We start from the raw sequence: 17,969 nt of genomic DNA, 5'->3' as shown, positions 1-17,969 counted from the left end.
AAAAATTGAGTTTTCTCCTTGGACCACTGAACAAAATTCCTTTCCACCATAACTATTCTGCAGTCTCCTGTGCACCAGTGCACCTATCTCAGAGGTCACAGCAGTTCAGTGCTGCATTATATGCATAATTTGCTGTTTGCTTTGGAAGGGAAGGTGCTATGCAAATGTAAAATAATATTACAGTACTCTCTGCTGAATTCGAACATAATAAAACAGGATGGCTGCTTCAAAGGGACATCTCCTAGGAATCTGATTTAGCCTAATAGTGAATGGTAATGACTGCTGCTTAACTGGGACAGTATTAGTATTAGTATTAGTATTAATTCCCCTTATTGGGATTAATTTGGTTCCAAGTAATGTGGTATTTAACCAGTTAAATGGGTGTGAAATTATGTGTTCCAATCTTTTCATACCACTCACCAAAGAAAGATATTAAAATGTATATTTTGCTAGATTTTTGTGAGGCCTTGGTCAGGAGTTCAGAGGTTTGTTCACATGGATGCAGATGCAGGATGAGGGCATTAAATTGTTAGTGAGAGTGCTGTCCCACCACCCTTCACTAGTGAGGAGCAGTAGCCAGAGGGAGGTTTTATCATCCTGGTTGCCATACCTTAGTGGAAAGGGCCCTCATCACAGTTAGCAAGGTGTCCCTGTGTGGAGGGCAAGCTCTGCCCAATGGACCGCGTCTATTCTCCATTTCAGAGTTGTCAGCTAGGAAACAGTTTCTGTTACCCCAGAACCTCTGTAGGATAGAAGCTGCTGAGAAAATTTAGGTTGGATATAGACCATAAACAGCTGACTTGGCTGTACTTTCTGAATTTATAGTGCATATATATATATATATAAAGCAAAGACATTTAAGTAGGAGGAATAGCTTATTATTTGAGATGTTGTAATAACTTTCTCATTACTGAGGTCGTTTTTTGAGTGTAATTATACATATTGAAACTACAAGTCAAGAGATTGTAAGGAAATTCTGAAATGGATCGATGTAAACATTAGCCCTCTGCTATTGCTTCATATAGGGCTTTCATTTTATTTTCTTGATTTTCTGATTTATGTTTCTGATATTTAATGTGTCAGGCTATATTGTGCATTATAATCTTTTTACAAAAAAGAAAAACTGTTTAAAAACAATTCTAGCAATTGCAAACCAAGAAAATTAAAATATCTATTGTTATCTCTTGACAGATTTTATCTAATTAGTGGAGGTGTTCCTTTTATTATATGTGGGATTACAGCAGCAACCAACATCAATAATTATGGAATTGAAGGCAATGCCCCATAGTAAGTATATAGCATTATAATAAAATACTCTCAGAAATAAGTAATATGTCTCTGTCAGATTCTGATAAATGTTTCTGTCTTCATAAGGGACAGAAACATAAAAGTTTAAGATAAAATTTCATATTTGCTTGCATGGAATAATGGCTGTGAAAAATCATTGTCTCACTTTGGGGTCTGCTGCTTTGCTCATTTATCATCAGTTTTATACCAGCTTGACTCCACTGATATCAGTGGAGTTACATTTGATTTACATTCACTGTGATCATGTATTGTTGCATGTATTGTATAAAAATGACTACACTAGCCAATCAGAAACAACAAAATCTTGATTATGTCTCTAACTACTGTCTGGTTTACCATGTATTCTCCTATTCAAACCAGTGCAACCAGACTATAACTGGCTCTGCTTGGGTTTGTGCTGGGTGGGGAGTGACAGCTCAACATGACCTTCCCTACTTCTTGCACACTTGTGCAATGGACAGTCACAACGCTCACTGTCTAACTGTCATTGGAGAAACCCTAAAGGGGGCAATGATGAAAGGACACCCTCATGTACACCAGCTGGTATCAGAGGAATAAGTACCACACTTCACTGAGCTGACCAGAAACCCCCACCTGCATGCACCTATTTGGGGCCCAGATGTTGTCCCTCCACATTTTGCTTAGTATCATTATGACTGCTACAAAATACCTAATGCAGAGCGTTTTTTAAGGGGCGCTATCGACACTTTTAGCCCCCAACCTTGAAAGGAAATAGACTATTCTTTGTAAATGAAGAAATTGTTCATGTAATTTCAAAATTATATATAAAAAAAACCCTGTCTATATTTTTTCCCTTAAAAAAAACATTCTTGGGTTTTCAGCAACCCAGAAACATCTCAGCAATATTGTCTTGCAGTTATGACCCAACCATTTACTACCCAGTCTGGCCAAGGTGGCTGTACAGCTGTCAGATGTTGGTGCTTGAGGCATCTTCGCTACATTAGTTGCTCTTGTTGCCTGGGGGTGGGGAGTGTCAAAGGAGGCCCCCACTAGGCTTTTCCCAGAAGAGCTGAACAGGAAGTGGTTTAGAATAGCAATTGACACTGGCTGCATGGAGATGATTCATCATGCCAATGATCAGTGCTCTAATGGAACTTTCAGTCCATTGTGTCAATACAGGGTTACTGATTCTTGGAAGGGGTTCAGTTTCAATTAATGCTATGGTGCTTTGAAAATGCATCTTGATACATGGAAATGAGTAGAAATAGAGCTGTCTGGAAACAAAGTGAAAGGTATAATAATTAAATATTTGACCTTTCAAAATCATTTTCAGAGAGAATTAAATTGTAAAACCTGACTACCTTAGTACAGACCCTAAGCAACTTTATCTTAGCTGGTACCTACCCAGACCATCCCTGTCATATATTCAAAACATATTTATTGAAACATGTACAATTAAACAATCACTTATAATCAACAATATATTAAAGACTTGATTATTTATGTTCATAAATCTGTGAGACACTTTTTATTTCTGCACAGTTACAGAGGTTGTACTTCTTTAATCACTTTAATCACAGACAATCAATACCAGATATCAAAATCTGTACAGAAAGCGGAAAGCAGGTGAGGGATGGTTATAAAATTGTCTAGGAAAGATACAAATTGAGCAGCAGCACAGTGGGTTATGTGCCTGATTCATTTTTAATAATGTTAACACACAAATATATAGATGCAGTAACTTCAGCATGTTTTTTATGAAACGGAGGAACTGATTTTGAAGTGATCCATGATGAGATTCCACATGAAACAACACCATCCTGAGACAATGTTCTACTGGGGAATGTTCCGGTTTTCACTTTGCATCAAATGTGCAACACTGGAACTTATTTAATGTATGCACACATGTTGGTGCTTTACCCTTATCAAATGAAAAATAGGTGTTAACCTGTTTTCCTATGATCCTGGGAGTAAAATCGCTTTGGTCTTTTGTCAGAAGGGCAGAATACTTAACCCCTGAGGTGTTTAGGAAATAAATAAAAAATTGTGTGCATCTGTTAAAGATCAGAGTTCAGAATCAAAAATGTAAATATAATAATCAAATGTAAATGCTACTCAAGCTGACCAAAACACACCACGGCTGAATTTTGTTAGATGGGGGGGGGTCTGAACCCAGAGAGTATGACCACTCATATTACTAAATGGTCGAGGGGATTCTGGCTACATGAGAGTGTGGGGAGAGGGAGTCCTGGCATGGAAAAGTTTCAGAACCATTGTATTAGATGGACCACATCCAGTACTGGGGACTTCTGTTCTCCTGTAAAGCATCATGCAAACCTCTGGCTGTAAATGCTAACCCTATTTTTTATTAGTGGACTGTGAATCAGTATTGTAAATAAAGTATCATGCCTTTTCCATGCCACTTTCCTTTCCCTAAGGGGCCACTGTTGACATGCATAATTATTTTTTGCATTATGGAGCCCACGTCAAAGAGTCTGAGTTACCTCTCACTCTGAATGCCATATGTAGATAGTGAACTCTGAAGAATGACACTGGGAAGGTAGAATCTCGTCTACCTCCCAGTAGGAGAGTAGATCCTTCTTGTTCTTCTTCCTTGCCTCAAACTGGATCCATTCTGAATCCTCTTGCTCTGAAGTGTTCTGTTTAATACCATATCCTCTATCACACCACATGATGATGTCTTCTGTTATAACATCCTACCACTTTTTTCTTGGGTCAGCCTCTCTGGTTTTTTCTTCAATCTTGATCTGCTGGACTCTCTTACCTATATAGCTGTCATGACCAAACCCTCTGAGCCTGCACTCCCTCATTTTTCCGTTAGACTGTTACTTTGAGCTTGTCGCTAACAAACATATTCCTCATGTGGTCTTTCTTGCTTATACCAGTCATCCATCCATCTCAACATTTGCATTTCTGTGGAAATGGTCATTTGCTCATGGTGGGCTCCTCCCTGGCTTAAATGTCAGTGGGCCACAGGAGAGACACTGAAAAGGGTCAGTGCAGGTTTCAGAGAACTCTTATGTTTCGGAAATGGGACTCAGCCAAAGAGAAATAGAAGAGCATCATCGGGGGGAAAATAGCTATCCCCAAATAGCAATCATATTGGCAAACAGAAAGGGACTTCATCTGTTCTCCCTCCCTCAGCTAGCATGTGTTGCTGTTTTGTTTGAAATAAATAGAAAAGGAACTCCATACTGTTACCTTTTCTCCACAATACTTAAATGACTACAGCACTAGGGTTGAAGTAACTCCTGCTGCCTCATGACCACAGTGTAAAGGACCGGGGGCATAAGTGGCCTGACCTTGTGATCACAACTGAGCTGGTGTCTGCAAGTCAAGGACAGCCACAAGGTGGTAGTTAGTGAGCAGGAATGAGTAATTGCTAGACCTGGGATCCATAGACAAGAGTCAGAGTCAGACTGGGGTCAGAGGCTGGATGTCAGAGACAGTTACTGGGTGGGAATCAGGAGGACTGAGTCAGGGTCAGTCAGGCTGGGATTGGAGACTGCAGGTCAGAAAGCAAGGTGAGGTCTAGAGTCAGAGTGTAAACCACACACCTTCTGGGTGAGGTGTTCTGTCCCATCTAGTGGCACCGAGACCACTTAGAGAGCAATTAATGAGTCTGCTCTACAGCATGAGCTAACAGCCAGTTGGCTTTTAGCTCATGCTGTAGAGGCTCATGCACTAAGCTCCAGAGGTTCCCGTTTTGATCCTGATGACTGGGGTCTGTCAGCATTACAATAGCAGATCAGAAGTCTGTGTGGTTGTACAGACAACTTCCTGGGCCACATTCCAGGGTTAAATCATGAGCAGGGGCCAATCAGAGTGGTGCAGAGTGGTGTCAATCTGGACTCTTTGGGTGGATTTCCTGCAGTGCCTAACCTCCACAAAGCTCCATTTATCCCCAGTACAGTTCTGCTCAGTTTACATCCAGTGTATGTAACCAAATGAGGCATTTGCAGCCTATACTGCCATACAGATTATCTTTAGGATTTTACCCTTAAGTATGTAGTTGATATTCTAAAAGTACATACGGTTGTGTTATTTACAGTATGACCAGATATTGTCCCCTGCTACAACCATTTTGCACTGCCTGAGCAACAGTGTCCATAAAGATTCCCTAAAAGGCTGCTCAAACTTAACAAGCTAGCCCCCCCAAAACAGGGGGAGCTCAAAGCTGATATGCAGCCACCTTTATCTTCCAACTACTAGGTCTGGTGAGCTGTGCTTAGTGCAGGATCTGATGATCCGAGCTTATGTATGGCTGGGAATGTGGCTCTCTCCTTTCCTTTACATCCTGTTTATTTTGCTGTTGCTTTTTATCTCTCTCCTACCAAAAGGAAAACTGAGAAGTGTAATGATACAAAAAGGTGAATCCTATTCATTTGTGTTTCTCATGCAGTACCTGCAATGAAAACCTAATATCTTCTTTGGGTCTTTAAGGTATTTATTTAGGCTCCGGTTTTTAAAAGCGCCTGCAGGAATCTGGTGGCTAATTGTCCTTAAATTTCAATCGGATTTGGGTGCCTAACTCACTTAACCTCCTTAGAAAACTCCAGCCTTAATATACTACATTACAATGTATTAGTTCCTTAAAAAAAAAAAAGTCAGTAAATCCAGAGTCCAATCTAAATCTCAATCTAAATATGTGTTTAATGGGACTGAGGGTGATGACTCAGAATAATGAACCTTAATTATCATATTCTCTCCCTCCCATTGCTAACATTTAATAGTTTCCTTGACATTAATGGGAGCTCTCCATATACATCAAGGGGATATCATGCTATATTGTATTGTACATATGAGACATTGTCCATTATGTCAAATTTGGGTTTAAAAATTAATTTGACTTTCACTTGTTTGTTTGTTTGTTTGCAGTTGTTGGATGGCTTGGGAACCTAGCCTCGGTGCATTTTATGGGCCAGTAGCGTTCATTGTGCTAGTCACCTGCGTTTACTTTCTCTGCACGTACGTGCAATTGAAGCGTCATCCAGAACGCAAGTATGAATTAAAAGAAAGGACAGAAGATCAGCAAAGGTTGGCAAGTCCTGAAGTGGGTCATAGTCATATTACAGACTCTGGGTCGGTTTCCCAGACAACATGCTCCATGATTTCTTCTTCTTTGTTGGAAAATGAGCACTCGTTTAAGGCTCAGCTTCGAGCTGCGGCGTTCACTTTGTTCTTGTTTACTGCCACTTGGACCTTTGGAGCACTTGCTGTATCTCAAGGACATTTCTTGGATATGATATTTAGCTGCCTCTATGGAGCATTTTGTGTGACCTTAGGGCTCTTCATCCTCATCCATCACTGTGCAAAGCGAGATGATGTATGGCATTGCTGGTGGTCATGTTGCCCATCTAGAAGAAGCACATATTCTGTACAAGTTAATGTCCGCCCAAAGGTTAATGTCAATGGGGACACGCAGGTTCATGTACCTTGTCTTCAAGAGTCACCATGTCCTAACAAATCAGCTGTTTTTAATCAGCCAGCTGCTAATCACTGCAAGCTTACTAATCTACAAACTGTTCAAAACCATGTTAACTGCCTTTCACCAGTTACACCATGTTGTGCAAAAATGCACTGTGATCAACTTTTGGATGATGAAGCTCATATACACGTGCATAACGAGGGAACTTTCAGGCCCAACATGCACATTCACAGATGTCTGAAAAGCAGAACTAAACCACGTTACTTCAGTCGACATAGATCTGCAGGAGAAAGAGAATATGCCTATCATATTCCTTCAAGCATTGATGGCAGCATCCACAGTTCACATACAGACAGTCCACACAGTACGCATGATAGTCAGTCGGGGCACAGACGGGCTTGCTGTGTGAAAAGTGATGCATATCCTACTATCAACCAGCCTGAAAGTAGCGATGCAAGTACTGTATTATACAGTTGTGCTAAAATCCCAGAAAGTGACACTGTGCACCATACAGCTCATTTTGAGATGCATCCACGAACACAATCATTGCCATTTAATACAACTAATCACAATGGAATTCTCAAGGGAAATGTGCATGAAGCCATGATATACAGTTCAGATAGTACAGGAAATATCAAAACTGGTCCTTGGAAGAATGAAACTACTGTGTAGTTCATGGGCTACTATATTGTCTTTTTCAACTCAAATCATCTTCAGTTTTGTTTTTATTCTAAACTGAATAAGATTACATGTTTGTGTAGCACATCAGCAAATTGTACAGGTTTTCCACCTTTATTTCTGTTTTCTGAATGAGTGACTAAAAGAGAGAAGTAGCAGCAGTGTTTTAAAAGTGAAGTTATTTTTAAAAGAATGTTAGAAAATTGTTCTGGGAGAGAATTTGAAACTGAAGTCTAGAGTACTGAATATGAGGCAATATCCTTTTGTTACAAAGAACAGTGTTTCTTTAGAAGTACATCACTTAATTCATGATTTTGTTTTTTTTTAACTGTATGATAACTTCAGACTCTTTTATATACATATCTGCATCTTTTACTTATTTATTTTTGTAGCAAAATAATATTACTGTGCCATGGATTTTAATCAGAAGTTACAATAATAAAAATGAGGAGCAGGATTTTATAAAATTATTGATACAGCTTTTTAGCCCTACAAAGTGATACTGCCTCTAACGATCTTCTGTAACATATGGCCTGTAAAATCATGTAATGTACAGTCTCCGTTATGTCTCTTTTCTTGTTGGAAAGAAGTACTAGGTAATGTCTGTTACATCTATGGTGCTGTATTGATTGTATTTTGCATGACATATGTCAGGATATACCATTTGCTGTGTTGTAGTGTTACATGTGTAAAAACAAGTATTGTAAAAGGCTGTGGAAACCCTGTTGGTATTAATCTAGAGCATTATGAATCTACAAAAAAATCACTGCTGCACTAGTTTAAGTGGCACAATCCTTTGTATAAGGTTATATGATAGCTTTGATAAGGGTCCACTCTAATGTCTTTACAGAGCATGCACTACTCATTGTATGTGACACTGTGCAGTGTAATAGCAATTGTCTCAACAAGTTTTACACTTCTTTGTAAAGTATGCCTTTTGAACAAATCTGTAAGCTGTTTCACAATAATTTCAAAATCTGTTTAGGTAGAGCAGTTTTATCATTAACTCTTTGAGGACTACTGTCATTTTCTTAAAAATAGCTTAATCTAGTTCAGAGAGACTGTATATACTATATTGTCTATTTAATCATATGAACAATGTAGTCCAGAGTTGTCAGGAAAGTGAACATTTAATCATTTTCCAGAAACATAACTTTCCAGATACTAAATTATTAATTTCACGTCTTATGTGAAAGCCACTTTCCGTCCCAGCAAATTTCAAATATTCTTTATCCTTTAATGCAAATTTGACCTTCAAAAGCAGTTACTTCTGTTCATTAATTCCTCTCAGCCATGGGGCATTTTAGGGTCAGTAACATTCTCTGCTAACAAGGCTTTTGGCAAGAAATTCTTTGTCCATGAATGTCTGTACACAAAGCGTCAACTCACAGGACAGAGCTGATTTATAATTATCCTTATGTGAAATGAAACTGTTTTTTAAAATAAGAAGGCTGCAATGTAAGAATGAGTTATATAATGTGAATAGAAACAGATAGCTGGAAGAAAAATGTCTGCAATGAAAGGAGAGAAGTGGTTCCATAAATAAAAAGACAAAGCACAATGTTGTATGGCCATGTGAACAAGTCTGTCATATTCTAAGACAGGCTTGGGTAGCTGATACATTGCTATAGAGAACAGAACAAATAACAAAAGCCCCTTGATGGAGCATCAATTTACAATGTATATTTTGCAGAAATACATGCTTCAGTCCATCATTTGTCTTTTAGCTGCAGTTTATTAGTCCCTACTCTTTTTTTTAAATTATGTAGGAATACATTTCCTAACAGTGTACATATAGATGACAATTATAATTGTTGCAATGTTATAAAAGTACATAAGTCAAATGAATGTGTTCTGCAGTGTTGCAGGTGGGAATTAGTACTCAAAGGGTTAATGCTCAGTATCTGAGTGCAAGAAATCTTGTTTTTCTGTATTTTTGTAAATTTGAAATATATATTGTAAACTACAGCAGTGTAATGTATCCATTTCGTATTATGTGTGTCGTTAAAAGGTGAGCAGGAAGAATGCACTAGTTGGTTGTTGAGTTTTAAACCAATATACAACCGTTTCATGACTGCTTCTTTAAATGATGGGGAGAATTTAAAAAAAAAACTATGCTTTATTGTGTATATGCTGTATGTGCTTGAACTGTCTCAAAACTAAAATACAATATTTTCATTGTTTGCATAAAGCAATATTTTCTGTTTAACAATTATTTTCATTTTAATATTATTTTATTCTCATTTCACATAGACACTGACCCCTAAGCAAGCACAGACATAATGCTAAATACCACTTCTCTGTATCTCAGCACTATATATTCATTCTGTAATAGATGGATCCTAGAGGGTCTATAGACCATTAGGCAAAATATCCCACATACATGGCCAGGTGAAATATTCACTTTGCTAGAACACACTCAGTGAGGCTCTTTATTCAGCTTGTGTTTCTGTCACCCATGTTGTTTTGTCTGAGAGGCTTGTGTATGATCTTCATAATGGCTTACAAAGAAGTAAAATAGGTGCTGCTTTCCACAGAATATCTATGTGATAAAACTCTCTGGAAAATTAACGTTAAATATGAAAACACCTTTCTTGTTGTGTTAAAATATTAATTTAGTAAATATTTTGGGGCTAATTTGGAAAAGATGTGTTATGCAATAATCTGTTTGCATATTATTTTTTCAGAAATATATAACTACAGAGTAGGAGAACATGATATTAAATAAATTAAAAAATGTTTTATAACATCAGATTTGACCAAAATTCTTTCTGTGCTTTTGACTTTTTTTCCAAGATAAATGGGATAATTTCATTGTTGTTGGTTTTTTTTTTTTTTGTCATTTAGAGTCAGTGAATCATTGACTTTACCTGATTTCTTATGACGTAAAAATAAAGTCAGTGAAATACATATAGGATAGCAGATATATTGTATTAACAAATTCCCTCCTGGACATGCACATGTAACCCACCTGAATACTAACATTAGTTTTAGTTGTGCATGAATATAACAAAAGCGGCAGAAGAGATTTTTATAGATTGAGACAAAGCATGAGAAATTTCAGCCCCAAAGGTAATTTTCTGAGACTGATACAGGCAATTGACGTTACGGGGGTTAAAATTAAAGTTCTGTCTTGCTCTTAACTGTTGGAGATAGAATACTGGATTAGATGGACCATCGGTCAAATCCAGTGTGGCAGTTATGGTTTCCACTGTAACTCCCATGATGATATAATCCAAAAAAAGCATAAACTTTTAAAAAAATCCTCTGCCTGACAGATCACTTGAGGGTTGGTAATTAACGTTCATACTGAACTCTAAATAAAGGTAATTAACAGGGATCAAATTTATTACTCCAATTTCTTATGATGGATATATTCTTAACTCTGTGTATGTACACAGCTTCCAGTTTTAATTAGTTCAGTTTTGGGCACCCCAAAGTGGCTTTCTTTTAAGACTTGGATCATGGCACACATGCAGTTTTGCATGAGGAATTCTTGCTTAACCTCATGTAAAGAAATTCAATATGGAAATAAATTATGAATGTTTGAAAATTATGCCTGGGGCATGTGTGCTGTTCCCAGGTGTTCACACAGTCATGCTCACATTGAGAGTCAGGAACAAATCCTGGTCCAGGAGCATCCAGAGTCCAGATGGCGCTAAACAGTCTAGTAGAGCTATGTTGTCAGAGAAGCATATATATATCATGAGGGAAACACCCCCTGAGGTTCAACCACAAATCTTCCCAATGGTTGGCCCCCTTTGATCTATGCCCTGGGATGGAGTCCATAATGCTGTACTCCCTGAGCACTTGAGGATGTTGTTGTGGAGGTCCTGTTAGTGCTCAGTGCTTCTTTGTTTCTACAGTGAAGAATGTTCCTTCCTTCAGACAGTCAGTGGGCAGTCTGGGTAAGTCTAAGCAGATTGTGAAAACAGAATGTGTTTTTTGACACAAAAGGCCTGACCCACTCAAAAGTTCCAGAATGAGATGTCACCTGGAGCATTTTGGTGAATCACCTCGCCTTGGAGACTGGAAGATGTAGAAGGGCGTAATCCCCTATGATTCCTCAAAGCCAGCTGCACTCTTATCAAGGTATAAATCTGGGCGTGCGTGCGTGTGTGTAAAATAAAAGACATATATTTTGGTCCCCTCTTCTCTCCCTGGTCTATATCTTCTCTGCAGAAATTACTGCAGCTCCAGGTGAAAATGAATAAATTCACCTCCACCTTCCCACACAACCTGAATGTCCTCTGGACTGGTCTGGTCCAGGCAGACAGCATAAATGAAATTGAAGTGCTAAAGCAGCTTTTACTGCTGTCTAATGGGAAAGGTCAGGATTTAGCCTTCAAGCTTCTGCAGTTTCTAGAGCTGTCCACCCTCCCTGATAAATTTCATGCCTTAAGACTATGCAGCATACCAAGTCAGAGAGAGAGGTTTGTTTTAAATGCATGCCCCCTGCCAAGCAGTAGGGACTACTCTTCCAACTACTATCTGCTTTGGGGGTTGTTTTGATGTATTGCTAAAGGTACCGATCACTGTGATATCTATCACTTAAGACTCTTGGGCTCTGGGTAGGCAGACAACCAACTTCTTTCATTGGCTGGTCATTATAACTGTCGTAGCTCCTCCTCTACTCCTGCAGTACATTGTCTAGCTGTCTGGCAAATAGAGGACAAGTCATCTGGCTCAGCATATCGGTGGCTCCATCCACTTGCCCCCCTGAGACTAAGCAATACCTGAAGGATGCAGCTGGAAAAGGGAAGAACTAATCTTTGGGGGCTACTTTGGGAGAAAAAGAGAAGATGATAATCTCAAGTTTGTGAATTGTACTCATTCCTAGCAGAATGCACTCATTCATTACCCATCTTTTATCCTATTATAGGTGGAGCTGGTAGCACTATTTCTTAAGGTTACCTTCACACTTCCTGTTATAAGACCCTATTTTCAGTTGCTTGTAACTTTACCACATGTTAACCATTTTAGCTGAAGTTTTCCATGATCTGCCTCAACCTGAATTTATTTGGAAAATTTCATCCAAAAACCACTCAGCCATTACCACAAATAAGGCTAGGGACAAACATTATTTTTTGCCCATGGTAAACAATTCTGGTAATCTTCGCCCATGCTTTGGAGCAAAGAGTTAAAATTTGGCAGGAGGATGGTCTTTGTGTCAAGGAAATGCCTTTTACCAATTACCATCCCCATGAATCTGCCCAAATTAGGCCACATCTTTGAAAGATAGCAGGTCAGACATTTTCAACACCTTCAGTTTTAGCAACTAAATTCTCCAAAGATTCCATTCTCGCTGCGCACACTACAGCCTCTCACAGCTTCAATCACTGCATATGTGTCATCCCCACAGAGTGACTGAGCATGCTCCAGCCAGGGCTATGGGTGTTCAGGAACACTTTCCATATAATGGCTTCTCCAGTTGCTAAGGCCTGGGATGGGGCCAGGGACCAGAACTGAGAGCAGAGAGCCTGTCTTTTTTGTGCTCTCAATGACCCCCTTGCTAGCACCCATGCAGCATGGAAGAGGAAGCTGTCCTATTCAAATACAGAGAGGATAAAGGCTGAACTAGATAGAGGGAAAGGAGTAGAGTGAGACTAGGACTGGAGGGGGAGAAACTGTGACCGTCACTGGCTGGAAAAGGAGACTGAAACTGGGAGGGAGTAGAAGAAGGGACTGGAAGCTGGTGGTTGGTGGCATGGAGGCTGGATTCATTGGGCAAGGATACTGGCAATAGGGGCCAAGATGGTGAGGGGAGGCTGGAATTGGTTGGGCAAGGAGATTGGGATGGGGAGTTGGTAAGGGAAATGGTGTGAAGATTGGGAGCAAGTGAGCTGTGGTGGGGAACACTGAGATCAGCTGAGGAACTGGGAAAAGGGGAGAGTCTGGGACTGACTAGAAAAGGAGATTGGGGCTAGAAAGAAGTCTGGGGACTGTGGGGAGAGAACAACAACTCTGACAAGGAGTTGGAGTGCTGAGGGAGAACTGGGACTGGCTGGCCAAAGAGCCTGGTACAAGGAAACAGGGAGAAAGACTGGAGCAAAGAGTCAGCATGAGAGAGAGACTGAGATTGGATAATGAACTCCGGGAGGACATTAGAACTGGAATCCAATGGTCAGGGAGGGGAAAGAGAGATGTGATGTGGAGCTGGGAGTGGGAGGCCTAGGTGATGTGGAGCTGGGAGTGGGGTCCTAGGACTGGCTGGGCAAGGACTGACCTGGGAGTGCATCTGGGAAGGGTCAAAGACTGAGAGGGAGAAACTGGGACTTAGACCGTGAGCTGAAGGGGGAGACTAAGATGGGCTAGGCAAGGAGACAGGGATATGAAGCCTGAACAGTGGAGACTGGGATTTTGTACCTTTCTATTTATTTCTGTTTTCTCTTTCTCGTGTTCCCCCATATGCTGCTCTGGCTAGGAGACTGCACCCAGCTGCTTTGTTCCTGGTGTAGACACTAAAAAATCCATTTAGGAAAGAAGCTAGGCTTCATCGCCCACTCAGGCACAGTGCTGACTTCAGCACTGACTTAACAGTGCTGGCCTTTGTACTGATAGGATTACATCACAGTGCAGAGCTAAGATATTTAGGAACAATGTGTAACAGAATAACCCTTTCCTGCCTAGTTTGAGTTGGAACAGGAACATCACTAGTACTGGTAATGGGTTTCAGAATGGTAGCTATGGTAAAATCTTACTGCTAACAAAAGTTTGATGTTTTAAACTGCACCCATTCATCAATTTGCCAAGTAAATTGTGATATTCCAATTCTGTCAGCAGGAATTAAGTGTAATTATAGTTGTGTCAGTCCCAGGATATTAGACAAGGTAGGTGAGGTAATATCTTTTATTGTTGAAGTTGCTCCAATAAAAGATATTCTCACCCATTTTGTCTCTTTAATCAAGAATTAGCTCATGTTATTGGCCTTCAGCTGTTTTTGCTATGAGCAGATAGGTCAGATCCCTGATTCCTCTTTGGCTATGTCTAGGGGTTTGTGATTCCCCTGCTCTATGTGCACATATTAGTGGTAACTCAATTAGAGCTAGCACTAGCACAAATAGTAGTGTAGCTGCAGTAGCACTGGCAGATAGGCATGGCTGAGTCATGCCAAGTTAAAAAAAACAAAAAAAAAACCCCAGCCTGAAATCAATGGGTACATAGCCATATCTCTGTTGCCATTGCGTGTGCTACCATTGGTACAGTACTATTTATATGTGTGCTAGCTCTCATTGAGCTACTGCAAGTATGTGTACACAAGCAGGGGAAGCACACACCTAGTTCATAGCTTAGACGTAGCCTGGGATTTTCACTGGTTTAAAACAACACTGTGCAAATATATGAGAGTGCATTAGTGTAAAAATGTGTGTGAAGGAAGACTACGGCTTTTAATGTTGATATTGAAATCTAGCATTTTGTGTTAAGTTTGACAAAATCAGACGTATTATTGTTTTAAAGTACTCATACATGCTTCCAACCTTAACTTTCTTTTCACATAGTTTGTCTGTGAATTTCCTTAGTTTTTTAAAAAATATCCTACATAAACAGTAAACAAGAAACCCAGTGGGAATGCTCCCATGCAATATTTGTAATGCTTTGCAGATATGTAGTATTAACTTTAAATTGTTTTCATATTTTTTAATTTGCAGGAGCAAATTAACCAGTAAACCAGAGCAATGCAAAGTTGCCAGATTAATTGGGGTTTATGGCTGACTTGCATTGTCAAAGCAGCAAAAAGCAGCTGAAGTGTGCTGGTGAATCTAGCTCTTAATTTGCATTTATCTTATTGGTTTAAGGAGCTGTGGTGCCATGGTCACTTTTCAAGTGCTGATACCCAACCCAGCATGTAGTCTTGTGAATTTTAAAGAATAGCAACTGAGCCAACTAATCTACCAATGAGCACTCTTGAAACATCTGACCAGTCTCCCTCATATCAGAGGCATTGCAATAGAATTCTTACAAAGTATCTGTAGATGAACGCTGCTGATTAGTTGAGTTAGCTCTGATGTCATAATGGCACCACTTTGGAGTTACTGGAATCTGTCTGTAGTTTATAATCATAACAATCAGATACATCAGTCATGAATAATTTATCTTAAATATAACCTCATTTCCTGTGCAGAAGATTTAAAGTTTTAAATCTATGTAATTTTCTTATTAAGTTCATTCATGGCAAAGAAAAGTGTGACAAAGGCATGTAACTCCTCTTTCAGCACTGCCCGAGTACCTGTATGATGTGCAAAAGAGGAGTACCTTATAGTCTTTGGACAGTTCCAAAGTTTCTGTCACCTGGGATCATTTCATGGTGCTGCTCAAGGTGCCTGACTCCTCCTGCTGGTGTGCTAAAATATAAAGCTACTTGGCAGTGTCCCCAGTGAGACAAGGAGATTACCATACTCGGGCAGCAGCTACTACCCTTGAGCTTGCAAATAATTCAAACTCACACAAGCAAACAAATTAAAAACAATAACTAGGAACTGTATGAAAAGATTTGCTTAAAGAGGAATATACGATCAGTAAAAATATTAGAGGATTAAAATGACAATAGATATCAATAATGCTTTTTCATTACTGATAGCTATGCTGGCAAGCACATTAGGTCACATGACCCACACTCCCCAATGTTTCTAAATAAAAATGTATGCCCCTTCAGTTCTGTCTGTCCTCCACATCTAGGGTACCCAGGTGGTACATGTGGAGACATGTTACAGGCCTGAAAGGAGATGCTGTTAGAAACACATTTTATTATACTGGGAATTGGCAGTGCAGGCAGATGAAAGGCCTTTTGCAGATGCAATGTGCCTTAATGGTGCAAAATTAAACCCTAACTACCAATCTAACTGTAATACAGGGTTCTCACTCAGGTTCCTTTTCTGGCTGAGCAGTCAGGAGATTGGTGCAAGCATGCAGGTCCTCCATAGGGATCACTGGAGAGGGACTAACCATCCAGTCCCACCTGGAACAGTCCTAAGTCTTTAATGCTTGGAACCTGCAGATTCATTTGGAAGCAGGCTGGGTCTCTGGAACCAAAATCCCAGATCCGGTGTGGGCTGGTTGCAAGGCATGCAGAGGAGATGGTCTGTCTCCTTCTGTTGCTGGCAGGCTAGGGGCAGGAGTAGGGGCTTGTTCCCTCCTGACAGGCCAGTTCCCTCCAGACAGGCCAGTTGCTGGACCTGGAAGTGCTGTGTTGGCCAGCTGTAGGGAAACCTTCTTTCTCCTCCACTCCCTGACTGGTATCTGTCAGATGGAGGAAAGCAGGGCTATTCATAGCCTCATTGCTCCTTTCCTGGACACCCAGGGCTCTGTCCAGGGTCAGAGGCTGTTTTCAGGCTGCCCAGCTGTCTTCTGCCCATCGGGTGAGGGAGGAGAGTTGCCAGGGTGACTTGTAGGGGGAGGGGAGGAGTCCTGTCCCGCCTTCCCTTCCCTTCTGCTACTGAGGAAGTCAACAGTACGGGATTCTGTCATGGAACCACGGGGGCCCAAAAGATGTGTCTCTTCTCTTGGGGCACAGCTTCCTTGCTAAGAAGAGTGGTGTTAAAGACCCCATTTTTAAAGAATTTTAGCTCTAAAAGTTTCCTTGAAAACTTGTGTGGCTCTAACATCCCTGCATAACTTGAAAATCTGGGGTTGCCTTTGTTTAGTTAGGGATTAGGCTTGGGGTGGAGCTGATAGTCCCGTCATTCTCCACTGCTTCATATCTTGTTCACCTTAGGTTTTCCATCTGGAAATCAGAGCGGAATGTAAGGCAGAATTCTTTCCTGCTCGGTAAGCTTCATGGCTGCAACAGCACACAACAGCCATGGGAGCCTAGGCATGGGGTGAGGATTCTGACAAGCATGGCTCCTGTAGATGGATTTCCCTTCCTCCTGAATCTTAGGATATCTGCAGTATCCTGAGACTGCAACCTTTACCTATGCTGTAGGGGACTTCTAGTGCTTCCCCTTTGAACTTGTCAAATTCAGTCTCACAAATATTCCTGGTCCCCTGTAGCTCTTCTGAAGGCACCTCAATGTGTCAGGGTGATATGGCTCATATCTTTTTGCTCAACCAGCAGAGAAATAAGAAAAGGAACTTTGAGTTTTAGTCCCAAGTATTTTGCATGCATTTTATCTCCCTTTAGTTCTCCCTTCCCTTCCTTAGGTCACTCCTATGAAATCTCCCCAGAACACTTTATCCTTGAGCAGAAAATCAGCCCTAATAACTATATAAAGTAGAGACGTTATTTCAGTGCACTTCATTTCTTTTGAGTAGAGAGAGAAAAAACACCCTCTGCAAAGCAGCTCTTTGAGATACACATTTTGTTGAAGGTGAAATGTCAGGTGGTTTTAGATGGAGGTAGTGAGCACTGTGGAGCCGAAATTAGATCTGATCAGTTTTTTTCTTTACTATGGAAGCAGTTTTTCTAGTCTTGCAGGGCCCATTCATGTCAAAAACCATCAAGAGTCTTCAGAGAGGCACAGACCAGGGAAGCTAGATGATCCTGCCTATTCAGCAGAAAAGATGCCTTTCTGCAGATGTCAAAACACAAAACCCCCAGCTCTGCAGCAGTAGGTTATGGAGTTGCCTGGAGGGA

The 17,969-nt window shown here is 40.4% G+C and overlaps 1 protein-coding gene across 1 annotated transcript in view; it reads left to right on the top strand.

Annotated features, from left to right (window-relative positions):
- ADGRA1 (adhesion G protein-coupled receptor A1) overlaps positions 1–10,101 on the top strand; it is a 454,050-nt gene extending 443,949 nt beyond the window's left edge. The window contains exons 18-19 of the mRNA XM_050959295.1: positions 1,192–1,287; positions 6,169–10,101. Of these exons, the coding sequence (XP_050815252.1) occupies positions 1,192–1,287; positions 6,169–7,390 (1,318 nt within the window). The 3' untranslated portion in view covers positions 7,391–10,101. The remainder of the gene's footprint in view (positions 1–1,191; positions 1,288–6,168) is intronic.
- Positions 10,102–17,969: the final 7,868 nt, after the last annotated feature.

The sequence above is a fragment of the Gopherus flavomarginatus genome, chromosome 6, assembly GCF_025201925.1.
Source record: "Gopherus flavomarginatus isolate rGopFla2 chromosome 6, rGopFla2.mat.asm, whole genome shotgun sequence".
Taxonomy (NCBI): Eukaryota; Metazoa; Chordata; order Testudines; family Testudinidae; genus Gopherus; species Gopherus flavomarginatus.
Note: the sequence above shows the minus strand (reverse complement) of the source record. Positions and strands in the feature narration are given on the sequence as shown.